The sequence below is a fragment of the Triturus cristatus genome, chromosome 7, assembly GCF_964204655.1.
Source record: "Triturus cristatus chromosome 7, aTriCri1.1, whole genome shotgun sequence".
Taxonomy (NCBI): Eukaryota; Metazoa; Chordata; class Amphibia; order Caudata; family Salamandridae; genus Triturus; species Triturus cristatus.
The window spans coordinates 8,593,017-8,612,874 of NC_140590.1; the positions used below are offsets into that span (position 1 = coordinate 8,593,017).

At 53.1% G+C, this 19,858-nt stretch overlaps 1 protein-coding gene across 2 annotated transcripts in view; it reads right to left on the reverse strand.

Annotated features, from left to right (window-relative positions):
• NECTIN2 (nectin cell adhesion molecule 2) overlaps positions 1 to 19,858 on the reverse strand; it is a 303,490-nt gene that overhangs the window by 37,344 nt on the left and 246,288 nt on the right. For both annotated transcript variants that reach the window (XM_085615476.1, XM_085615477.1), the window contains one exon: positions 5,599 to 5,662. In XM_085615476.1, coding sequence (XP_085471602.1) covers positions 5,599 to 5,662 — 64 coding nt within the window. The remainder of the gene's footprint in view (positions 1 to 5,598; positions 5,663 to 19,858) is intronic.

The window sequence follows — 19,858 nt, forward strand, 5'->3', positions numbered from 1 at the left end:
ACAGAGCCACAGGTAGGACACCGTGTGGTACGGACAGAGCAAGAGGTAGGACCCGGTGTGGTACGGACAGAGCCACAGGTAGGACACAGTGTGGTCAGGACAGAGCCACAGGTAAGACACAGTGTGGTTGGAACAGAGCCACAGGTAGGACAAAGTGTGGTAGGGACAGAGCCACAGGCAGGACACTGTGGTAGGGACAGAGCCACGGGTAGGACACAGTGTGGTCAGGACAGAGCCACAGTAGGACACAGTGTGGTCAGGACAGAGCCACAGGTAGGACACAATATGGTAGGAACAGACCCACATGTAGGACACAGTGTGGTAGGGACAGAGCCCTACTGTGATAGGGATGGAGCCACAGGAAGGACACCATGTGGTACGGACAGAGCCGCAGGTAGGACACGGTGTGTCAGGGACAGAGTCACAGGTAGGGCACAGTGTGGTAGGGAAAGAGCCATGGGTGGGACACGGTGTGGTAAAGACAGAGCCATAAGAAAGGACATGGTGTGTCAAGGACAGAGCCTCAGGCAGGCCACAGTGTGGTAGGGCTAGAGTTACAGGTAGGGCACAGTGTGGTAGGGAAAGAGCCATGGGTGGGGAACTGTGTGGTAAGGACAGAGCCACAGGTAGAATACACTGTAGTATGGACAGAGCCACAGATAGGACACAGTGTGGTAGGGACAGAGCCACAGGTAGGACACAGTGAGGTAGGGGGGAGAGGCACAGGTAGGACACAGTGTGGTAGGGGGAGAGGCACAGGTAGGACAGTGTGGTAGGTAGGGAAGGAGCCACAGGTAGGACACAGTGTGGTAAGGACAGAGCCATAGGTAGGACACAGTGTGGTTCAGATAGAGCCATAGGTAAGACACGGTGTGGTAGGGACAGAGCCACACGTGAGAGACAGTGTGAGAGGGATAGAGCCACAGGTAGGAAACAGTGTGGTAGGGACTTAGCCAGAGGTAGGACACGCTGTGTCAGGGACAGAGCCATAGGTAGGACACGCTGTGTCAGGGACAGAGCCATAGGTAGGACACGCTGTGTCAGGGACAGAGCCACAGGTAGGACACGGTGTGGGTAGGGACTGAGCCACAGGTAGGACATGCTTTGTCAGGGACAGAGCCACAGGTAGGACACGGTGTGGGTAGGGACAGAGCCACAGGTAGGACACGCTTTGTCAGGGACAGAGCCACAGGTAGGACACGGTGTGGTAGGGACAGAACCACGGGTAGGACACAGTGTGGTAGGGACAGAACCACGGGTAGGACACAGTGTTGTAGGGACAGAACAACACATAGGAACACAGTGACAGGGACATTGCAACAGATTGGACTCAGTCTGACAGGAAGAGAGTCACAGCCAAAGATGGGAAAAGAGTCTGACAGGGGCAGAACCACAGGATGGAACAAAGTCTGATAGGGACAGAGCGACAGATGGGAACACTGTCTGATAGGAACAGTGACAGGTAAGAACTTTCTGATCGTGACAGAGTCACAGGTAACAGTACAGTTTGATAGGGACCGAACTAATAGCAGGAGAACAGTCTGATAGGAACAGAGCCAGAGATTAGAATTCAATTTGATAGGGACAGCCACAGACAGGACCAGCGAGTGATAGTGACAGTCACAGGCAGGAACAAAGCGTGTTAGGGACAGCACCATACGCAGGAGCACAGACAGGCATGCAGAGGCACTCGGGTGTTACCAACACAGGTACAGACAAGGAAGGGAGACACAAGCTGACTCGAGAAGGCCACATGTCACACTACCAACACAACTACGGAGAAGGAGCAAATGGGGGAGAGACAGGGCACATGTACAAGTGCTCTATGCTACGTCATGTACCCCCTACACTTGAAATCATATCAAATCTACCAATCGCTCGACTCTGGGCAGGCATCCTCCACCCTTTCCGAACAGACTCTCCATCCTTGTCTCATTAAACGAAGAGGGCACCAGGGCATAAGAGAACAGCCAGGCAGCCAAGGATGGGATCTGAGTGCCAGGAGCCATTGTAGGGTGCAATAGAGTAAGTGGCAGGTGGGGGGAAACCCTTGAACAGCCAATGATTAGCTTACGCTACTTGCTCACCACCATCTCTCACATTTCCTTCCACTCTACCTGCTGGCCACCATGAATCGCGCTCAGTTTCTCCCTACCTGCTGGCCACCGTCACTCGCATTCCCTCCCCTCTACCTACAGGCCACCATCGCTCAAGCTCTTTTCATCTCTGTGTACTGGCCTCTATCACTCTCGCTCCCTTCCTCTCTACCTGCTGGCCACTATCACTCATGCTCGCTCCCTCCCTCCCTCTCTACCTGCTGGCCACCATCACTTGCGCTCCCTTCCTCTCTACCTGCTCGCCACCATCACTCACGCTTCCTTCCCCTCTGCCTGCTAGTCACCATCACTCATGCTCCCTTCCTCTCTACCTGCTAGTCACCATCATTCATGCTCGCTCCCTCTCTACCTGCTGGCCCCCATCACTCACACTCCATTCATCTCTACCTGGTGGCCACCCTCTCTCGTGCTCCCTTCCTCTCTACCTGATGGCCACCATCACTCACGCTTCCTTCCCCTCTACCTGCTAGTCACCATCACTCATGCTCCCTTCCTCTCTACCTGATGGCCACCATCACTCACGCTTCCTTCCTCTCTACCTGCTCGCCACCATCACTTGCATTCCCTTCCTCTCTACCTGCTGGCCACCATCACATACGCTCTCTTCCTTTATACCTGCTTGACACCATCACTCATGCTCCATTCCTCTCTACCTACTCGCCACCTACACTCACACTTCCTTCTTCTCTACCTACTGGCTGCCATCACTCTCGCTCCATCTCACTCTACCTGCTGGCCACCATCACTCATGCTCCCTTCCTCTCTACCTGCTCGTCACCATCACTCATGCTCCCTTCCTCTCTACCTGCTGGCCCCCATCACTCACAGTTCCTTCCTCTCTACCTACTGGCCCCCGTCACTCGCTGTCCCTTCCTCTCTACCTGCTGGCCTCCATCACTCGCAGTCCTTCTCTCTCTACCTACTGGCAACCATCACTCATGCTCCCTTCCTCTCTACCTGCTCGCCACCTACACTCACACTCTCTTCCACTGTACCTACTGGCCCCCATCACTCTCATTCCCTTCCTCTCTACATGCTGGCCACCATCACTCGCGTTTCTTTCCTCTCTACCTACTAGCCACTAACATGCATGCTCTTTTCATCTCTACCTACTGGCCACCATCACTCACATTCCATTCCATTACTCTCTACCTGCTGGTCATCATCACTTGTGCTTCCTTCCCCTCTACCTGCTTATCACCATCACTCACGCTTCCTTCCTCTCTACTTGGTTTCCGCCATCACCCTCGCTTACTTCCTCTCTACCTGCGGGACATAATCACTCATGTTCCCTTCCTCTCTGCCTGCTCGTCACCATCAGTTATGCTTCCTTCCTCTCTACCTGCTGGCCTCCATCACTCGCGGTCCCTTCCTCTCTACATGCTGGCCACCATCTCTCACATTTTCTTCCTCTTTACCTGCTGGCCACCATCAATCGCGCTCCGTTTCTCCCTACCTGCTGGCCACCATCACTCACGCTTCCTTCCTTTCCACCTGCTCACCAACATCCCTCACACTGCCTTCCTCTCTCCCTGCTGGTCCCCATCGTTCACACTTTCTCTCTACCTACTGGCCACTATCACTCACGCTCCCTTCCTCTCTACCTGCTGGCCACCATCACTCATGCGCCCTCCCTCTCTACCTGGTGACCACCATCACTCACACTCCATTCATCTCTACCTGGTGGCCACCATCACTCGTGCTCCCTTCCTCTCTACCTGATGGCCACCATCACTCACGGTCCCTTCCCCTCTACCTGCTGGCCCCCATTACTCGCGGTCCCTTCCTCTCTACCTGCTGGCCACCATCACTCATGCTCCCTTCCACTGTACCTGTTGGCCACCATCACTCACACTCCCTTCCACTGTACCTGCTGGCCACCATCACTCATACTCTTCCCCGCTCTACTTGCTGGCCACCATCACTCACGCTCCCTTCCACTGTACCTGCTGGCCACCATCACTCATGCTCCCTTCCACTGTACCTGCTGGCCACCATCACTCGCGCTCCCTTCCACTGTACCTGCTGGACACAATCACTCACGCTACCTTCCACTGTACCTGCTGGCCACCATCACTCACGCTCCCTTCCACTGTACCTGCTGGCCACCATCACTCACGCTCCCTTCCACTGTACCTGCTGGCCACCATCACTCACATTTGTCAACGCTCTACTTGCTGGCCCCCATCACTCACGCTCCCTTCCACTGTACCTGCTGGCCCCCATCACTCGCGGTCCATTCCTCTCTACATGCTGGCCACCATCACTCACGCTCGGTCAGCTCTATCTGCTGGCCACCATCACTCACACTCCCTTCCACTGTACCTGCTGGCCACCATCACTCACGCTCCCTTCCACTGTACCTGCTGGCCACCATCACTCACGCTCCCCTGTACCTGCTGACCACCATCACTCATGCTCCCTTCCAATGTACCTACTGGCCACCATCACTCGCGGTCCCTTCCTCTCTACATGCTGGCCACCATCACTCACGCTCCATTCAGCTCTACCTGCTGGCTACCATCACTCACGCTCCCTTCCACTGTACCTGCATGCCACTATCACTCGCAGTCCCTTCCTCTCTACATGCTGGCCACCATCACTCACGCTCCGTTCAAATCTACCTGCTGGCTACCATCACTCACGCTCCCTTCCACTGTACTTGCTGGCCACCATCACTCACGCTCTCTTCCACTGTACCTGCTGGCCACCATCACTCACGCTCCCCCTGTACCTGCTGACCACCATCACTCATGCTCCCTTCCAATGTACCTGCTGGCCACCATCACTCGCGGTCCCTTCCTCTCTACCTGCTGGCCACCATCACTCACACTTGTCCCCGCTCTACCTGCTGGCCACCATCACTCACACTTGTCCCCGCTCTACTTGCTGGCCACCATCACTCACACTCCATTCAGCTCTACCTGCTGGCCACCATCACTCATGCTCCCTTCCACTGTACCTGCTGGCCACCATTACTCACGCTCCCTTCCACTGTCCCGAGTGGCCACCATCACTCACACTTGTCCCCGCTCTACCTGCTGGCCACCATCACTTGCACGTCCTTCCTCTTGACCCACGGACCAGATGCCGACAACAAGATACTCACGTGTTTATCAGTCGATTTGCCTTGATCTATCACTTGGGGGAAGACCCCTTCATCCACTGGGCTCCCTTCTCATTCCCTCTAGCGTGTCTTCTTTCCTGAGCCCTCTTTTTTATTTCTCCTGTTTTACAGACATTTCTCTAGTGCTTTAAAGTGACTTCACTTGGTAATAGGTGCTACAAAATTATCAACAGTGAAGAAAAAGAGGACAAGATGTGAGAGGGGAAGGAATATGGTAAAGGTTCAGATGAGTAAAGAACAGGTGGGGAGGAGAGCAGGGCCACAAGACGGAGGGAGAGGAGGGAGACCTGCATCGCGGGGAGGGCAGGGCAGAGTTAAGGGTGGGGAAGCAGTGAGCAGGGCTGGTTCACATACCGTGTCTTGCGCCTGCAGTTTGACTGAAGGAGGCGGAGGCTTGTACGCTGGAGGCTCATCCAAGCTGAAAGCAAAACAAAGAATTAGAAAAGGTTAAAACTATTTAGAAAAAGTCCAAACCTAGAGGATGCAGGCATGCAGTGGGCCTGCGAGTACAGGCAGGGTGCACAACTACATGTAGTGGGCCTGAGAGTACAGGCAGGGTGCACGACTGCATGCAGTGGGCTTGAGAGTACAGGCAGGGTGCACGACTGCATGCAGTGGGCCTGAGTGTATATGAAGGGTGCACAACTGCATGCAGTGCGCCTGAGAGTACAGGCAGGGTGCACGACTGCATGCAGTGGGCTTGAGAATACAAACAGGGTGCACGACTGCATGCAGTGGGCTTGAGAATACAAACAGGGTGCACGACTGCATGCAGTGGGCTTGAGAATACAAACAGGGTGCACGACTGCATGCAGTGGGCCTGAGAGTACAGGCAGAGTGAGCTAGCCGGGTTTGGGGTAAGATATGAAGCGTCTTGTGCTCTTCTCACTGAGCTAGTCGGGCTGGTGTTAAGATATGAAGAGTTTCATACTCTACAGACTGAGCTAGCCGGCATGTGGTAAGATATGAAGAGCCTTGTGCTCCACCGACTGAGCTAGCTGGGCCGGTGTTAAGATATGAAGAGTTTTATGCTCTACGGACTGAGCTAGCCGGCATGTGGTAAGATATGAAGTCTTGTGCTTTATAGAGTGAGCTAGCCGGGCTTGGGGTAAGATATGAAGAGCCTCGTGCTGAATCGACTGAGGTAGCCGGCACGGTGGGAAGATATGAAGAGCCTCGTGCCCTACAGAGTAAGCTAGCTGGGCCAGTGGTAAGATATGGCAGTGCTTGGCACAAAAACCTTCAACCTCTCAATTATGAATGTAGGTTTGTGGAGGTGGTAGTGTTTGTCAAGAATGTTTGTGTACATTTGTTGTGTTGCAGTATGGCGTGGTGGTGGTGCGTAAACACTTTAAGTTCCACAGTGTAAAACCCAGGCCCAAGAGAGAGGTTTTCCGGCCATGTGTACAAGACATAAGATTTTAAAAGATACCCGCTGCTTCGCGTGGAGAATTTGGAAGCAGGTATGAGGCTAGTCAACTGATCACCCATGAGCCACTCTTACTGCAAAGTTCTAGATGCCTGTAAGATGAAAGAGGGCTGCCCGAGGGCAGAAGACTGCAGTAGTCCAATCTAGACAGAACACAAGAAGCTGCCACTTGCCCATGCAGATTAGATGGTGAAGACCACCAGCTTCACGGCACAAGGTCCATCTCAGAGGGCCTTGGTGTTTGCCCGTCCTTCTGGAGTTAGCCTGCTACCGGCAGGTCTATCTTCATTACAGTTACCTGTGTGAAGTGACAGGGAATCCAGTGCCGTATGAAGTGACAGGGTATCCAGCGCTGTGTGAAGTGACAGGGAATCCAGCGCTGAATGTAGTGACAGGAAAGAAGAAGAAGAAAAACAAACAGGAGTGACCCCGTTAACCCAGATGAGACCGGGTAGGTTTAGCAACAGAAAAACAATGTCTCAACTGGTAAATCAAGTAAAGGAACCACTAAATATGAGAATTAATCATAAAGCACAAGAAGGGACAAGGGAGACCAAAGGGGAGGATGAAAGGTTGTTATTTGTAGATAGAAGCACAAAAAATACAACTAATTTACAGTAACCACAACAACCATATGTGCACTGAGGGTGTAGTGGTGAGTGAACGGCGCAGTGACATAGGTGTTTAAGCAACAACGTGGAACGGCGACGGACAGATAAAACATGAGGATCAAACAAAAGTATTTACTAAAGAATTTACAATTACAATCATGATTACTCTATTTATGAATGACCCTTTTCAAAGCCGCAATTGGCGTTGTGGAGTTGACGACGTTTCAACCTCTTTACATTGAGGTCATCATCAGGACTATGGTTACGATGATTCAAAGGCACTTCTGAAGTCGAGGGACAGTGAGGGTCCGAGGGAACGAAACCCCACGGAGCGCGGTAGCGTCAGAATACCAAGGGATGTTGACAGCGATATGGATCAATTGTGAAGAAAGTAACTGAGTGGTAGAGTGTGCATCGAAGTCCTGAGACGCTTCATTCGTCCCGTGATTTTCCTCATCCTGGACTTATCCCGGTCCTACCAAACTGACCGACTTATTCCTGCCTGAACGCACACCTAGGAATGCGGAATAACCCAAGTGACGATTCATCCCGTCCTTTGCAACTTTAAAGTGCCTTCGATGCACACTCTACCACTCAGTTACTTTCTTCACAATTGATCCATATCGCTGTCAACATCCCTTGGTATTCTGACGCTACCGCGCTCCGTGGGGTTTCGTTCCCTCGGACCCTCACCGTCCCTCCACTTCAGAAGTACCTTTGAATCATCGTAACCATAGTCCTGATGATGACCTCAATGTAAAGAGGTTGAAACGTTGTCGACTCCACAACGCCAATTGCGGCTTTGAAAAGGGTCATTCATAAATAGAGTAATCATGATTGTAATTGTAAATTCTTTAGTAAATACTTTTGTTTGATCCTCATGTTTTATCTGTCCGTCGCCGTTCCACGTTGTTGCTTAAACACTTATGTCACTGCGCCGTTCACTCACCACTACACCCTCCGTGCACATATGGTTGTTATGGTTACTGTAAATTAGTTGTATTTTTTGTGCTTCTATCTACAAATAACAACCTTTCATCCTCCCCTTTGGTCTCCCTTGTCCCTTCTTGTGCTTTATGATTAATTCTCATATTTAGTGGTTCCTTTACTTGATTTACCAGTTGAGAATGTAGTGACAGGGCATCCAGCGCTGTATGAAGTGACAGAGCATCCAGCGTTGTATGAAGTGACAGGGCATCCAGCGCTGTATGAAGTGACAGGGCATCCAGCGCTGTATGAAGTGACAGGGCATCCAGCGCTGTATGAAGTGACAGGGCATCCAACTCTGTATGAAGTGACAGGGCATCCAGCGCCGTATGAAGTGACAGCGATCCTGAGCTGTGGCGGACCTAAGAATGGTGTAGGTCTTAGCACAGGGTAACCCGAGTGTCGTCAGCATAGGAGAGGGCGGAACCAAGGAAGACTTAAGAGCCACCGAGAAGTTACATCATTACCAATAAGGATTAGCTCCGTCTTTCCAGAGTTTAATTTAAGGCAGTTTTCCTGCATCCAGATGGCAATATCCGCCAGACAGCGTTTAGATTTAGTATCGTCCTCTTTAACGTCAGATGAAACAGACACCACTATTTGTGTGTCATCTGCGTATAAAACATTCAGTGAACACAAAGGACTTTTGATCTACGGACCACCAGGACATCGAATTACGCATTCTCCAGGTCTACAGTGGTCGCAAAGCAACTTTAAGAAGAGCGAAGATGCAACATCTTCCAAGGTCATCATTGGTATTTTCTGAATATGACCGGGTTGGGGAGAAACATCCTTTGGAAGTTCAGATCTTCCTTTCCAAGTTTGGAGAGACGTCGGCTCCTCGCGGAGGTTGGGGGGGCATCACACTTCACTCTGCCTGTGGATTCATTGTTACACTTGCCTGAATACCGGAAGGGACGCATAGCAGTGTATGCTCTAGGTGACTTTTCCATGGCTGTGCGGAATCGGCGTCTCCAGAGAACGTCCTCTCGTTGGGACGCCACCGAGAGCGGAACCACACTTCCCAGCAGCACTGGGGAGGGAGGAGGGGGGGGGGGGGAGTGTAGGAGAGTAGGATCTGCACTTGTGTTGCCCCCACTTTTTTTCTGATGTATACACTGGTTTCTGGCCATAGTCTGGCTGGGTCCCTGCTAATCAGGGCCCCAGCCTCTCTGTTCTCTCTAAACAACTTGGTGTGCATATTAGATGCACTAGTGATTGGATACTGTGGTACCTTATGAGCCCCTAGTATATGGTACTTTAGGTACCTAGGGCATTGGTACTTCACAGGCCTACCAGGGGCTGCAGCATGTATTATGCCACCCCTGGGAAGCACTCACAATCTGACACCACAGGCCTGCTACTGCAGCCTGTGTGAGGTAGTGTGAGCACTCCTCACTGAGGTATAGGTTCCTATATCTCACCATACACACACATATAAACCTATCAGCCACCCCTATTGCAGGCCCTATCAATCCCAAGGGCAGGGTGCTTGGTTTACTATGTGACGGGGTGCTTCTGCCTGAGCAGGACCCCTCTGCAGCTGGCAGAGTCTATTCTCTGCTGCTGTTTGTGGATGCGGTTAAACCATATACTCTTAAGTGCATTATAACCTCGCGGTAAATGCTAACTTTGGAATGACTGCATCAAAACATGTCGTGTTTGGTGTCAAACAACTTGGAATCCTACCCCCACACCAGTAACTGGTGTGGGAGTAGGATCCCACCCTTCTAGAGGGGACGACATGTACCCATTGTACTACACGGTAGAAATCATCTAGAGCCCTGGCATCACAAAGTGGATGCCACCAGCACAGACACCGGGCTGCCCTCCTGCTGCTGACCGAAACTCGCAGTGGAGGAAGCCCAACAAAGGACATCCTGTCACAGGGAGGTGTCACCACCTCCCAGACAGAATTTAGTGTATTTGGAGCTGGGTGGGTGCACTCCTAGAGTGCTTTGAAGTCCTGCACTGGGGGAGCAGTAGGCTCCTCTGTGCATATGCCAGCTCAAACCGGTTCAGGGGCGTCTGCCCCTGCTCTGGCACGAAACTGGACAAAGGGAAGTGGGTGTAACCACCCACTACCCTGACCCTCCTAGAGGAGTGGTCATAGAGCTAGCCCCTCCCATCTTTTCACTATAAGATACCACACATTGCCAATGCAATGTAGATTACACCTGGACGACGCTCAAGAAGAAGAATCCTGGCCCTTTGACGTTCCACTATCTCTGGAAGACTGAAGAATCTCCCTTGGAGTCAAGGAGTGACTCCCCTGCTTGGCAGGCACCAAAACTCTCTACAAAGGTTGCAAACTTTACCGCTCCCGCCGGAGCCCGAAGTCCCTGCGTCCCCTGAAGCGGATTTCCTGACCTCTCGACGGCCATTTTGAGTCCCCAGCGAAGCTGTGGCATCTGGACCCCACGAGTGACTAGGAACAGCAATACCAGGGAACCGTGCACTGATTTCGAGTGCAAACCCTAAACTACGTCCAACGAAGTTGTGCTTTGGACCACTTGTTGTCCAAGTCCTTAGCAGGTCTAGTACCGAATTTCAGCGGCCTACCCCGTCCCGAGTGACCGTGGGCTGTTAAACTTTTCCTGCAAAGGCGTCTTCGCGGTTGCTTGCCGTTGGCTAGTAACTCACCTGAAGACCTCCACATCGATTTCAAGGGCTCGCCTGGTTGCTCTGGGCCTGCCCTCACTTACTGTCGCTGGGTAAGTCCATCAGACCTTGCTGGTCTGCACCATTGCCAATCTTCACTCTACACGAGACTTGCGGCTGCCAAGGCTTTTTGGCTCCAATCCGGGTGCTGACACCGTCGACAGCTGCAGACGTCGTGGGACCTCCCGAATCCAGCTGCTGGTCATCGTCGAGCCTTCCTGGACCTCGTGAGCGAAGAGACGAAACACCATCACCGACCTGAAGAGACGCGACAGCTGTGGTCATCCATCTTGCTGGCCACCGGTCACTGGCAAGTGACTCTGAACTCTGTCCCCTCAATTTCTAGGTCTTCTGCAACTCCAATCCATCGTCGGATTCGAACGGACACCTCTCCAGTCGTCACAAGCAGCAAGTCTTAAAGGATCTCCATTGAAAACAGCATCGCGACCCGACACCAAAGGACACCTATGCACCCGGCTTCCCTGGGTGAAGTAACTCGTGCACTCCGGTGCCCAAGTGTGTGTTGGCTCTCGAAATACTTACCCTGTAAGTTTCTTGCTTGTTGACTTTTGCGAAGTGCCCTAAAACTGTAATTTACAAACCGCGACATTTGCCATTGAAACGCATTGAAAACCCGCGTGTGTGTTTAGACACTGCACGCGTCTCCTGTGGGCTGATTACTTACCTGCTAACACTGCGGAAGTGAAGCCCCAGCGATTCCCAAGGCCCTAGGCCTCTTACTTTTGCAAGTCGAGTTTGTTAACCCACTATTTTAGTATATGGTCTGGTACGCCACTAGGGCTACAGCCATATTTGTGCTTAATTTATTGAGAACTGTTGATCTTTTGAATGTTTACCTGGCTCTAATCTCATAAAGAGATTAGTAGAGTATATTTAGAAATAAATACATATATATTTGATATATATACCTGTGTGGTGTCCTTTCATTTGGTAATTCAAGAGATTATAAGGTAAAACAAGCTGCTTTACATTCCTCAGAGACTTAGCCTGAAGGCTGCTCTCCACAGCTACCACTAGGATAGCTTTCTTTAAAAGGTTGTCTTTAAACCTATCTACCAAGAGTCGAATTGGACTGGTGCAAGGTGGCCACTATAACTAGTGACCAGCATATGCCAGGCCAACTTCTCACAGGGAGGTGTCCCTTCTAACGGGCAAGTGACGACATCGTGACCCGGACGATAAAGGAATCGTTCCGGTGTTCGTCACTTGCTTCGTCTTCTGTGCCTATCCGGAGCCGTTTTTGAAGCCTTCCTGAGAGTATCACTGAGTGAAAAGGCAGTAAGGGTGACTTTGTCACCATCCTGACGATTGTATCTAGAACATTAGCGTTTACCAGCGATAAGCCTTATTGGAATCTACTATTACCTTTTGAGTTTGGGTCGCCCGAGTTCTCTTCCTCATTTTTACTGAATGGATCTACTATTTGGCCTTGGAACAAAGGTTACAGGGAAAACTTTACCTTAGGGTGCAATTGGATTTCGTGTTGAGATTCTTATCAATCACTGTATTGCAAATGACTGCTAGTTTGAGGCCAGACTTTGAAAACCAGCCATATCAGGTAGGACAATGACTTTGGTTCTTTGTAGTTTTGTAGTAAAAAGCAAATATTGTACACCGGATACTGATGCACAAGTTACTTACCTTCAGTAACGATCTATCTGTAAGAGACATTAGTTAGTGATAGATTCCTTACCTTAGAATTACCACCAGGCGTCAGACTGGATCCGGAAAGTTTTCGTCAGCAGTACCCCAGCGCATCGGAAGGTGGCGTCCTGCGGCTCCGCGTCAGTCGTTGGCGTCGTGATCGCCAGAATTACGTCACGGCAGCTACTTAGATGCCACCGTCGCGCGCTGACGTCAGTTCTGTACACGACTTTCCACGCCAGGAACGCAGAGCCATGTAACATACTGACCACTGGTGCATTGAAACTAGGGCCCTGACAGGGATGACAACCCTAGAAATCAGTTCGCAGAACGGGGAGTGTTAGACGGCGACCTCAGAGGAGCCTGGAAGGGGTCCTGACTACCCTGAGTCCCACCCTCAAGGTATCGTAGCCGGGCACTGGCGGGAGACTCCCCAGGGGGAGGAATCTCGTATCTAGGATCGTACTTCTGGCACCACACGGCACAGAGTGACCACACCGGGTATTCTGAGAAAACAATCTTTATCAAGTAGGTTATCACTGCAAATATGTACAAGGTGAGCACGGGCTCAAGAGTCTCGGAAGGGGTAGGGGGTAGCGGGACAGTCTCTGGTAAAGGTTCAAGCAGGGACGTATCCGGCGCACAGCTCACAATCCTCGAGCTGGAGGATACGATGTTGTAGTCGGGGTCCGGCGGGACCGTGAGAGTCGGTTGGAGCCGCGAGTCACTCAGCGGGCTCAGGTACAAGTTCGGAGGTCTTACGATCTTCAGGGAGCCGCGAGTCACTCAGCAGGGCTCAGGTACAAGTTTGGAGGTCGTACGATCTTCAGGGAGCCGCGAGTCACTCAGCAGGGCTCAGGTGGGTTCAAGTTCCAGGAGCCGCGACCACGTCGGCAGGCTCTCGTTGTTCCAGCGTCGAATCTGCCGGACAGACCCAGAGCACCCCTTGTTATAGGTCGACCCCTCTTATATGTCCGGAGTCTGTGCAGGCAGGGGTCTTGTCACCTGGGGGTCGCTTGTCGGGATTTCCTGCTATAGTCTTTTGATCCTTTCCGGGCCGGGTCGGGAGGAGTCCCAGACACCCAGCAGGCGTGGAGCCAGCCCTCAGGGAGGCCGGAGGGCCGATCGAAACCCATCGTCCCGGGGGAGTTCAGAGGTGCGATAGAAACTGCTCCTCCCTCTCTCATCCCCTGGAAGCGTGATGTCCTCCAGCCGGAGTGGCGCCTCTAGGCCCGGGTCGCGCTGGGGCCGGGCGGCCATCTTGGTGCATGAAGTGGGCACGCGGGCCCGGGGTGGCCGAAAGGAGAGAGGCCAGGGACGGGGATGTCCGGGTCGGTGCGTGTGTCCTGGTGGGGAGGTTCGGCTGGGCCGTGTGCTTGGGCTGTAGGTACCAGGTTTCGGTTGTGCGGGGGCACGGAGGGCCATTCTACGAGGCCGGGTCCAACAGGGAGGATGGGTGGGGCGGTAAGGAATCTATCACTAACTAATGTCTCTTACAGATATATTGTTACCGAAGGTAAGTAACTTGTGCATCTGAAAGAGACACGTTAGTGATAGATTCCTTACCTTAGAATAGATACCCCAGCAATACCAACCCCGGTGGTGGGTCTGTGAACCAAGATCACACTAGAAAGTGACGGAGAACAGAACAGCCAAAGAAGCCGTCTCTCCGGCATTGGCTGTCAATGCAATAATGCTTAGTAAAAGTGTGCAGCGAGGCCCACGTGGCTGCCTGACAGGTGTCTTGCAGGGGGACACCACGTCCCAAAGCAGTAGTAGCTGCTGTTGCCCTGGTAGAATGGGCGCGCAACCCTACCGGAGGTTCCTTTTCAGCTAGAGAATAACAGGCTTTTATACACAAGACGACCCAGCGGGAGAGAGTCCTCTTGTGTACAGCCCGACCTTTCTTGGCGCCCTGATAGCCAAGAAAGAGCTGGTCATCCACTCGGAACTGTTGTGCGCGATTCAGGTAAAATGAGAGCACATGTTTTGGGTCCAGACGGTGCAGCCGCTCTTCCTCTCTGAAAGGGTGCGGAGGCGGAAAGAAAGTGGGCAAGGTGATAGATTGCCCGATATGGAAGGCAGTAACAACCTTTGGCAAAAAGGAAGGACGAGTGCAGAGCACAACTTTGTCTGGATGAACAGACAGAAAAGGAGGTTTACAGGAAAGAGCCTGGAGCTCCCTCGCGCCCAGCGGAGGTGGTGGCAATGAGGAAAGCAGTCTTCAAAGTCAATAAACGAAGAGGACAGTTGTGAAGCGGCTCAAAGGGAGAGCACATCATATAGGTAAGAGCCAGATACAAGTCCCACTGCGGCATCACAAACGGAATAGGAGGGAAAAGGTGAGTAATGCCTTTGAGAAATCTATTTACAACAGTGGACTTGAAAAGAGAGGGTTGATCAGGGAGCCTGAGAAAGGCTGAAATTGCAGAAAGGTGGCCCTGGATAGTGCCCAGAGTAGAGCCCTGCCGGGCCAGAGAAGGAAGGAACAAAAGGACTTCTGAAAGAGGGGAAGAAAGGGGATCCACAGCCTCCGCTGTGCACCATGCCACAAATTTGTTCCACCTGCAGGCGTATACCGATTTAGTGGAGGGACGCCTGACTGCCAGAATGATATCACAGACTTCAGGAGGCAAGTCAAATGGAATCAACTGTCGCCGCTCAAGCTCCACGCAAGGAGGTGGAGACTGACAGATTCGGGTGGAGGACCGTCCCCTGCTGCTGCGACAGAAGATCCTCCCAAAGAGGCAGTCGGATTGGGGGATCCACGCTCATACTGAGTAGCTCGGGATACCAAATTCTTCGAGCCCAGTCCGGGGCCACAAGAATGACTTGGGCCTGGTCGCGCCTGATCTTTTTCAGCACTCTCGGTAGAAGTGGTATAGGCGGAAAGGCGTGCAATAGACCACAACTCCACTCATGACGAAAAGCGTCGCCGAGCGAGTGCCGCCTTGGAAATTCCAACCTTCAGAACTGCCGACATTGCGCAATCTCTTCGGTGGCGAATTGATCTAAGCAAGGCTCTCCCCACTGTTGAAAGAGACCTTGCATCACCTCCGAGTGAAGACGCAATTCGTGATCCATCATGCACCTGAGTTTGTCCGCCCTGGCGTTCAAAGAACCTGCCAAGTGTTGAACCAACAAGGAAATGCCTTGATGGTTCCAGCCATGTTCAGAGGTGGAGGGCCTCCTGACATAGGGTCCACGACCCCACCCCGCCTTGCTTGATGCAGTACCACATAGCGGTGATGTTGTCTGTGAACACCTGCACTACTCTCCCCTTGACCGAGGGAAGGAATGCCTTCAGTGCGAATAAGATCGCCCGGAGCTCCAGAAGGTTGATATGGAACATGGACTCCGCCGGAGACCAGAGGCCTCTGATCTCCACCTCTCACATGTGGCCGCCCCATCCCAGGAGGGACAAATCTGTCACCACTGTGTGCTCCGGTTGGGGAAGGGAGAGTGATCTGCCGCTGACCAAATGTTGGTTCGTGAGCCACCACTGCAATTGTCGTGCAGAGCCCTCCGAGATCAGGACATACTCTGACAGGTTTCCCCTGATGCTGCGCGCACTGGAACTTCACATCCACTGCAGAGCCCACATACGCCATCTGGCATGATTGGTTAGCAGGATGCAGGAGGCCATGAGGCCCAGCACCCTCAAGGTCATCCTGACCGAAACCCAGGAAAAGAGCCGAAAGATCAAAATCATAGCCCGAATGTCCCTAACTCGCTGTTTGAGAGGATAAACCCAAAACCGCGCCGTGTCCAGAACTGCTCCGATGAAGAAGCGCTTCTGAGAGGGAATCAGGTGCGACTTCGGCACGTTGATGGAGAACCCCAGCGAATGCAGGAGGTTGGCCGTAACCTGGAGGTGGGAGACGACTGCCTGGGGCGAGCCCGCCTTCAACAACCAGTCGTCGAGATAGGACTGAAAGACTGAAACCCCTGATCTGCGCAGATGAGCTGTGACCACCGCCATCACTTTCGTGAACACCCGAGGGGTGTTGGTAAGGCCAAACGGGAGCACGGTGAACTGAAAGTGCTCGTGGCCTACTGTGAACTGCAGGTAACGCCGGTGGGCCGGCAGGACTGGGATATGAAAGTAAGCGTCCTGCAGATCCAACGCTAACATCCAGTCTTGCAGGTCTAGGGCAGACAAGACCTGAGCAAGTGTGAGCATCTTGAACTTCTCCTTCCGGAGGAAGGGACTGACGTTCCGAAGGTCTAAGATAGGATGCAGGCCCTTGTCCTTCTTCGGAACCAGGAAGTGGTGGGAATAACAACCACGACCCACTTCTGGTGTTGGAACGCACTCAATGGTTCCCTTGGCCAAGAGGGCTGCAACTTCCTGCTGGAGAAGTGTCAAGTGATCTCCCGACATGCGGTGGAACAGAGGTAGCATGGCTGGAGGGGTGATCTCGAAGGGGAGGGAGTAGCCCCTTCGGACTATCTTTAAAACCCACCTGTCCAAAGTGATGGTGCGTCAGTGGGTGAGGTGATGGTGAATCCTGCCACCCACTGGTGTTTGATGGGCCTGAAACACCGGACTAGGAAGGTTTGGAGGCAGTGGTGGCAGGGGTGGTGGTGGACTGACCCGCACGCTGGCCCCGTGACCCACCTCAGCAGGTCCCACGTCCGCAGCTGCGCTGAGACTGTTGCTGCACAGACCTGTGCCTCTGAAACAAACGTGTTTGGGCACCCCTTCCTTGGCCACTAAAGGAGCGAAAAGCAGATGCCGAAGGAGTGCGCGTGGCCGAAAGGCACAGGGACTTAGTTGTAGCCCGCGAGTCCTTAAAGCGCTCCAACACACTATCTGCCTTGTCCCCAAAAAGGCGAGTGCCATCAAAAGGCATGTCCATCAGAGTGTTCTGGACATCCCCAGAAAAGACAGTTGTCCTCAGCCAGGCATGATGGCGTAGCACCACTCTTGTGGAAATCGCTCTGCCCAGCGTGTCGGCGGTGTCAAGGCCACAACGAATCGTGAACTTGCCTCCATCTCTCCCTTAAGCAATAGCTTGGGAGAGCACTGTCCGGGTCTCCTCCGGACACTGAGGCAGCACCTGCGCCACCGTATCCCACACAGAGTGGGAATAACAGCCCAAGAGGCATGCGGTGCTCACACACCGCAACCCTGAACTGGTGCAAGAGAAAATCTTCTTCACAAACTGCTAGAGTTTCTTGGATTCCCCGTCCGGAGGTGCGGAAGTGAATGCGCTCAGGGATGCAGAGGCTTGGACAACCAAACTCTCAGGGGTAGGGTGTTGGGAGAGGAAAATGGGGTCGCCCGGAGCCGGACGATGGCGTCGGGCCACGTTCTTATCCACAGGAGCCCCTGTGTTGGACCTGGACCAGGTGCCCAAAAGAACGTCGTAAAGTGCGTCATTGATGGGCAGCAGCGGCTCCGCAGAGGAAGCCGCCGGCTGAAGCACCTCTGTCAGGAGTTTAGTCCTGATGGCCACTGTAGGGAGCTCGAGGTGGAGCACCTCGGCTGCCCTACACAACACCACTGAATAAGTACCACCCTCCTCCGTAGCCACGATAGAAGGAATAGAAGGAGACAGTGTGCCAGGTTCTGGCGAAAAATCCAGTCCACTTATGTCCTCCAAGTCCTCTGCCCAGTCCGGGTCTAACTCGCATTGGGCTGCGAGAGGGTCTTCAGACCCCTCGCAGTCCTCCTCGTCCTCGGTAGCCTGCTGGGCAGGCAGAAAAGGAGGAGGAGGATGGAGAAAGGGATAGAAATTCCCCATCAGCGCTGGAATCTGCATCGATCGACACCGGTCCGGCACCGTCTCCATGTCAGGGTGAAAGCCGGGGACGATATCGGCCGGGCGGCCGGCTGACGCCGGTGTCAGTGCCGTAGACGTCGACATCAGTGGAGGTCGCACAAGGTAAAACGACATCGGTTGTGATCCATGCATGGATCCATGGGGCTCTCACTGCGCCGAGCCGGAGCAGTCGACGACGTCGGGCCAGAGCGGATGACAAAAAAAGGGCGAGGACCCCCAGTCGAACCAGCGGGGCTGGAGGGCACGCCGGTGGGGCCCGACAGGCCAAAGAGGTGAGGCATGGCTGACAGCTGGGCCGGAGTTGCAGACGGACCCGGGAAAGACGGGTAGGCTGTCGGCAACTGCATAGGCTCTGCCGGAGCCGCGGGGGTGGCACCACCCGCACGACAGGCTAGGGGAAGGCAAAGACTTCGCCGAACGATGGTGGCGGCTCCGCGACCGGTCCCTCGACCTCCCACTGGCCCAGGACCGACTCCCGGGTCTCAAGCAACTTTCAGGACTGCTCCTGCAAAGTTTTCGGAGCCATGGCCCGGCAATTGGGGCACAACGTGGGGTCATGGTCGTGCCCCAGGCAGTAGAAACACTCGCGGAGCGGGTCCGTCACCGACATCATGTGGGGACAAACTACGCAAGATTTGAAACCGGGCATCCCTACAGCATCAGGAGTCAATAGACTCAAATAAGACAGAGACAAAAGTAAAAAAAAAACTCAGTCAAAAACTCTCTCTGGATCTGCGCTTGCTGGCGCGGAAAAAGAAAGAACGGACATCAGCGCGCGACGGCGGCCTCTAAGTAGCTGCCATCACGGTGATCACGACGACGGACGCGGAGCCGCATGAAGCCACCTTCTGACACGCAGAGGTACTGCTGATGAAAAAACTTTCCGGATCCAGTGTGATGCCGGGGGGTAATTCTAAGGTAAGGAATCTATCACTAACGTGTCTCTTTCAGATACAGTTTTGGGTTTGATTAGGATGTAGTGACATTAGGCTGGTTTGGGGGTTGTGGGCAGAAGTCGGGGGGTCTAAGTTGGTTGTGGTGCACTGTCGGGTCAAACCTATAGCTCAGGGAAAGAGAATGAAAAAGGACTTAACCGGGGCACCTCCCAGGACACCCCACTAAAACCTTGAAATAAGATGAAGGATGCCTTGAGTTTGTTTCTGGAGTGAAGGGAGGAAGTGCGTTGCCACCGTTGGTGGATGCTGGATAGGACCAGCGGCACAAGCGCAGAACACTTTTGTGGGAACTCTACATGACCCTGAAAACTGGCAATGCTTAATTTGAGCCGGTGGTTTCAGGTGCTTTTACCAGTCTGCCACATGGTGGCGCTATTAAAGATGACTATTGACTGCAGCTCCAGCATTTTCTATAGCTTTGGGGCCTAGAGTAGGCTGCGGTGCCACAACTTTAAGAGTGAGAAGATTAGTAATTGTGTTGGTACTGCCATTGGCAGCGCTGGCAGGCGCACTGGA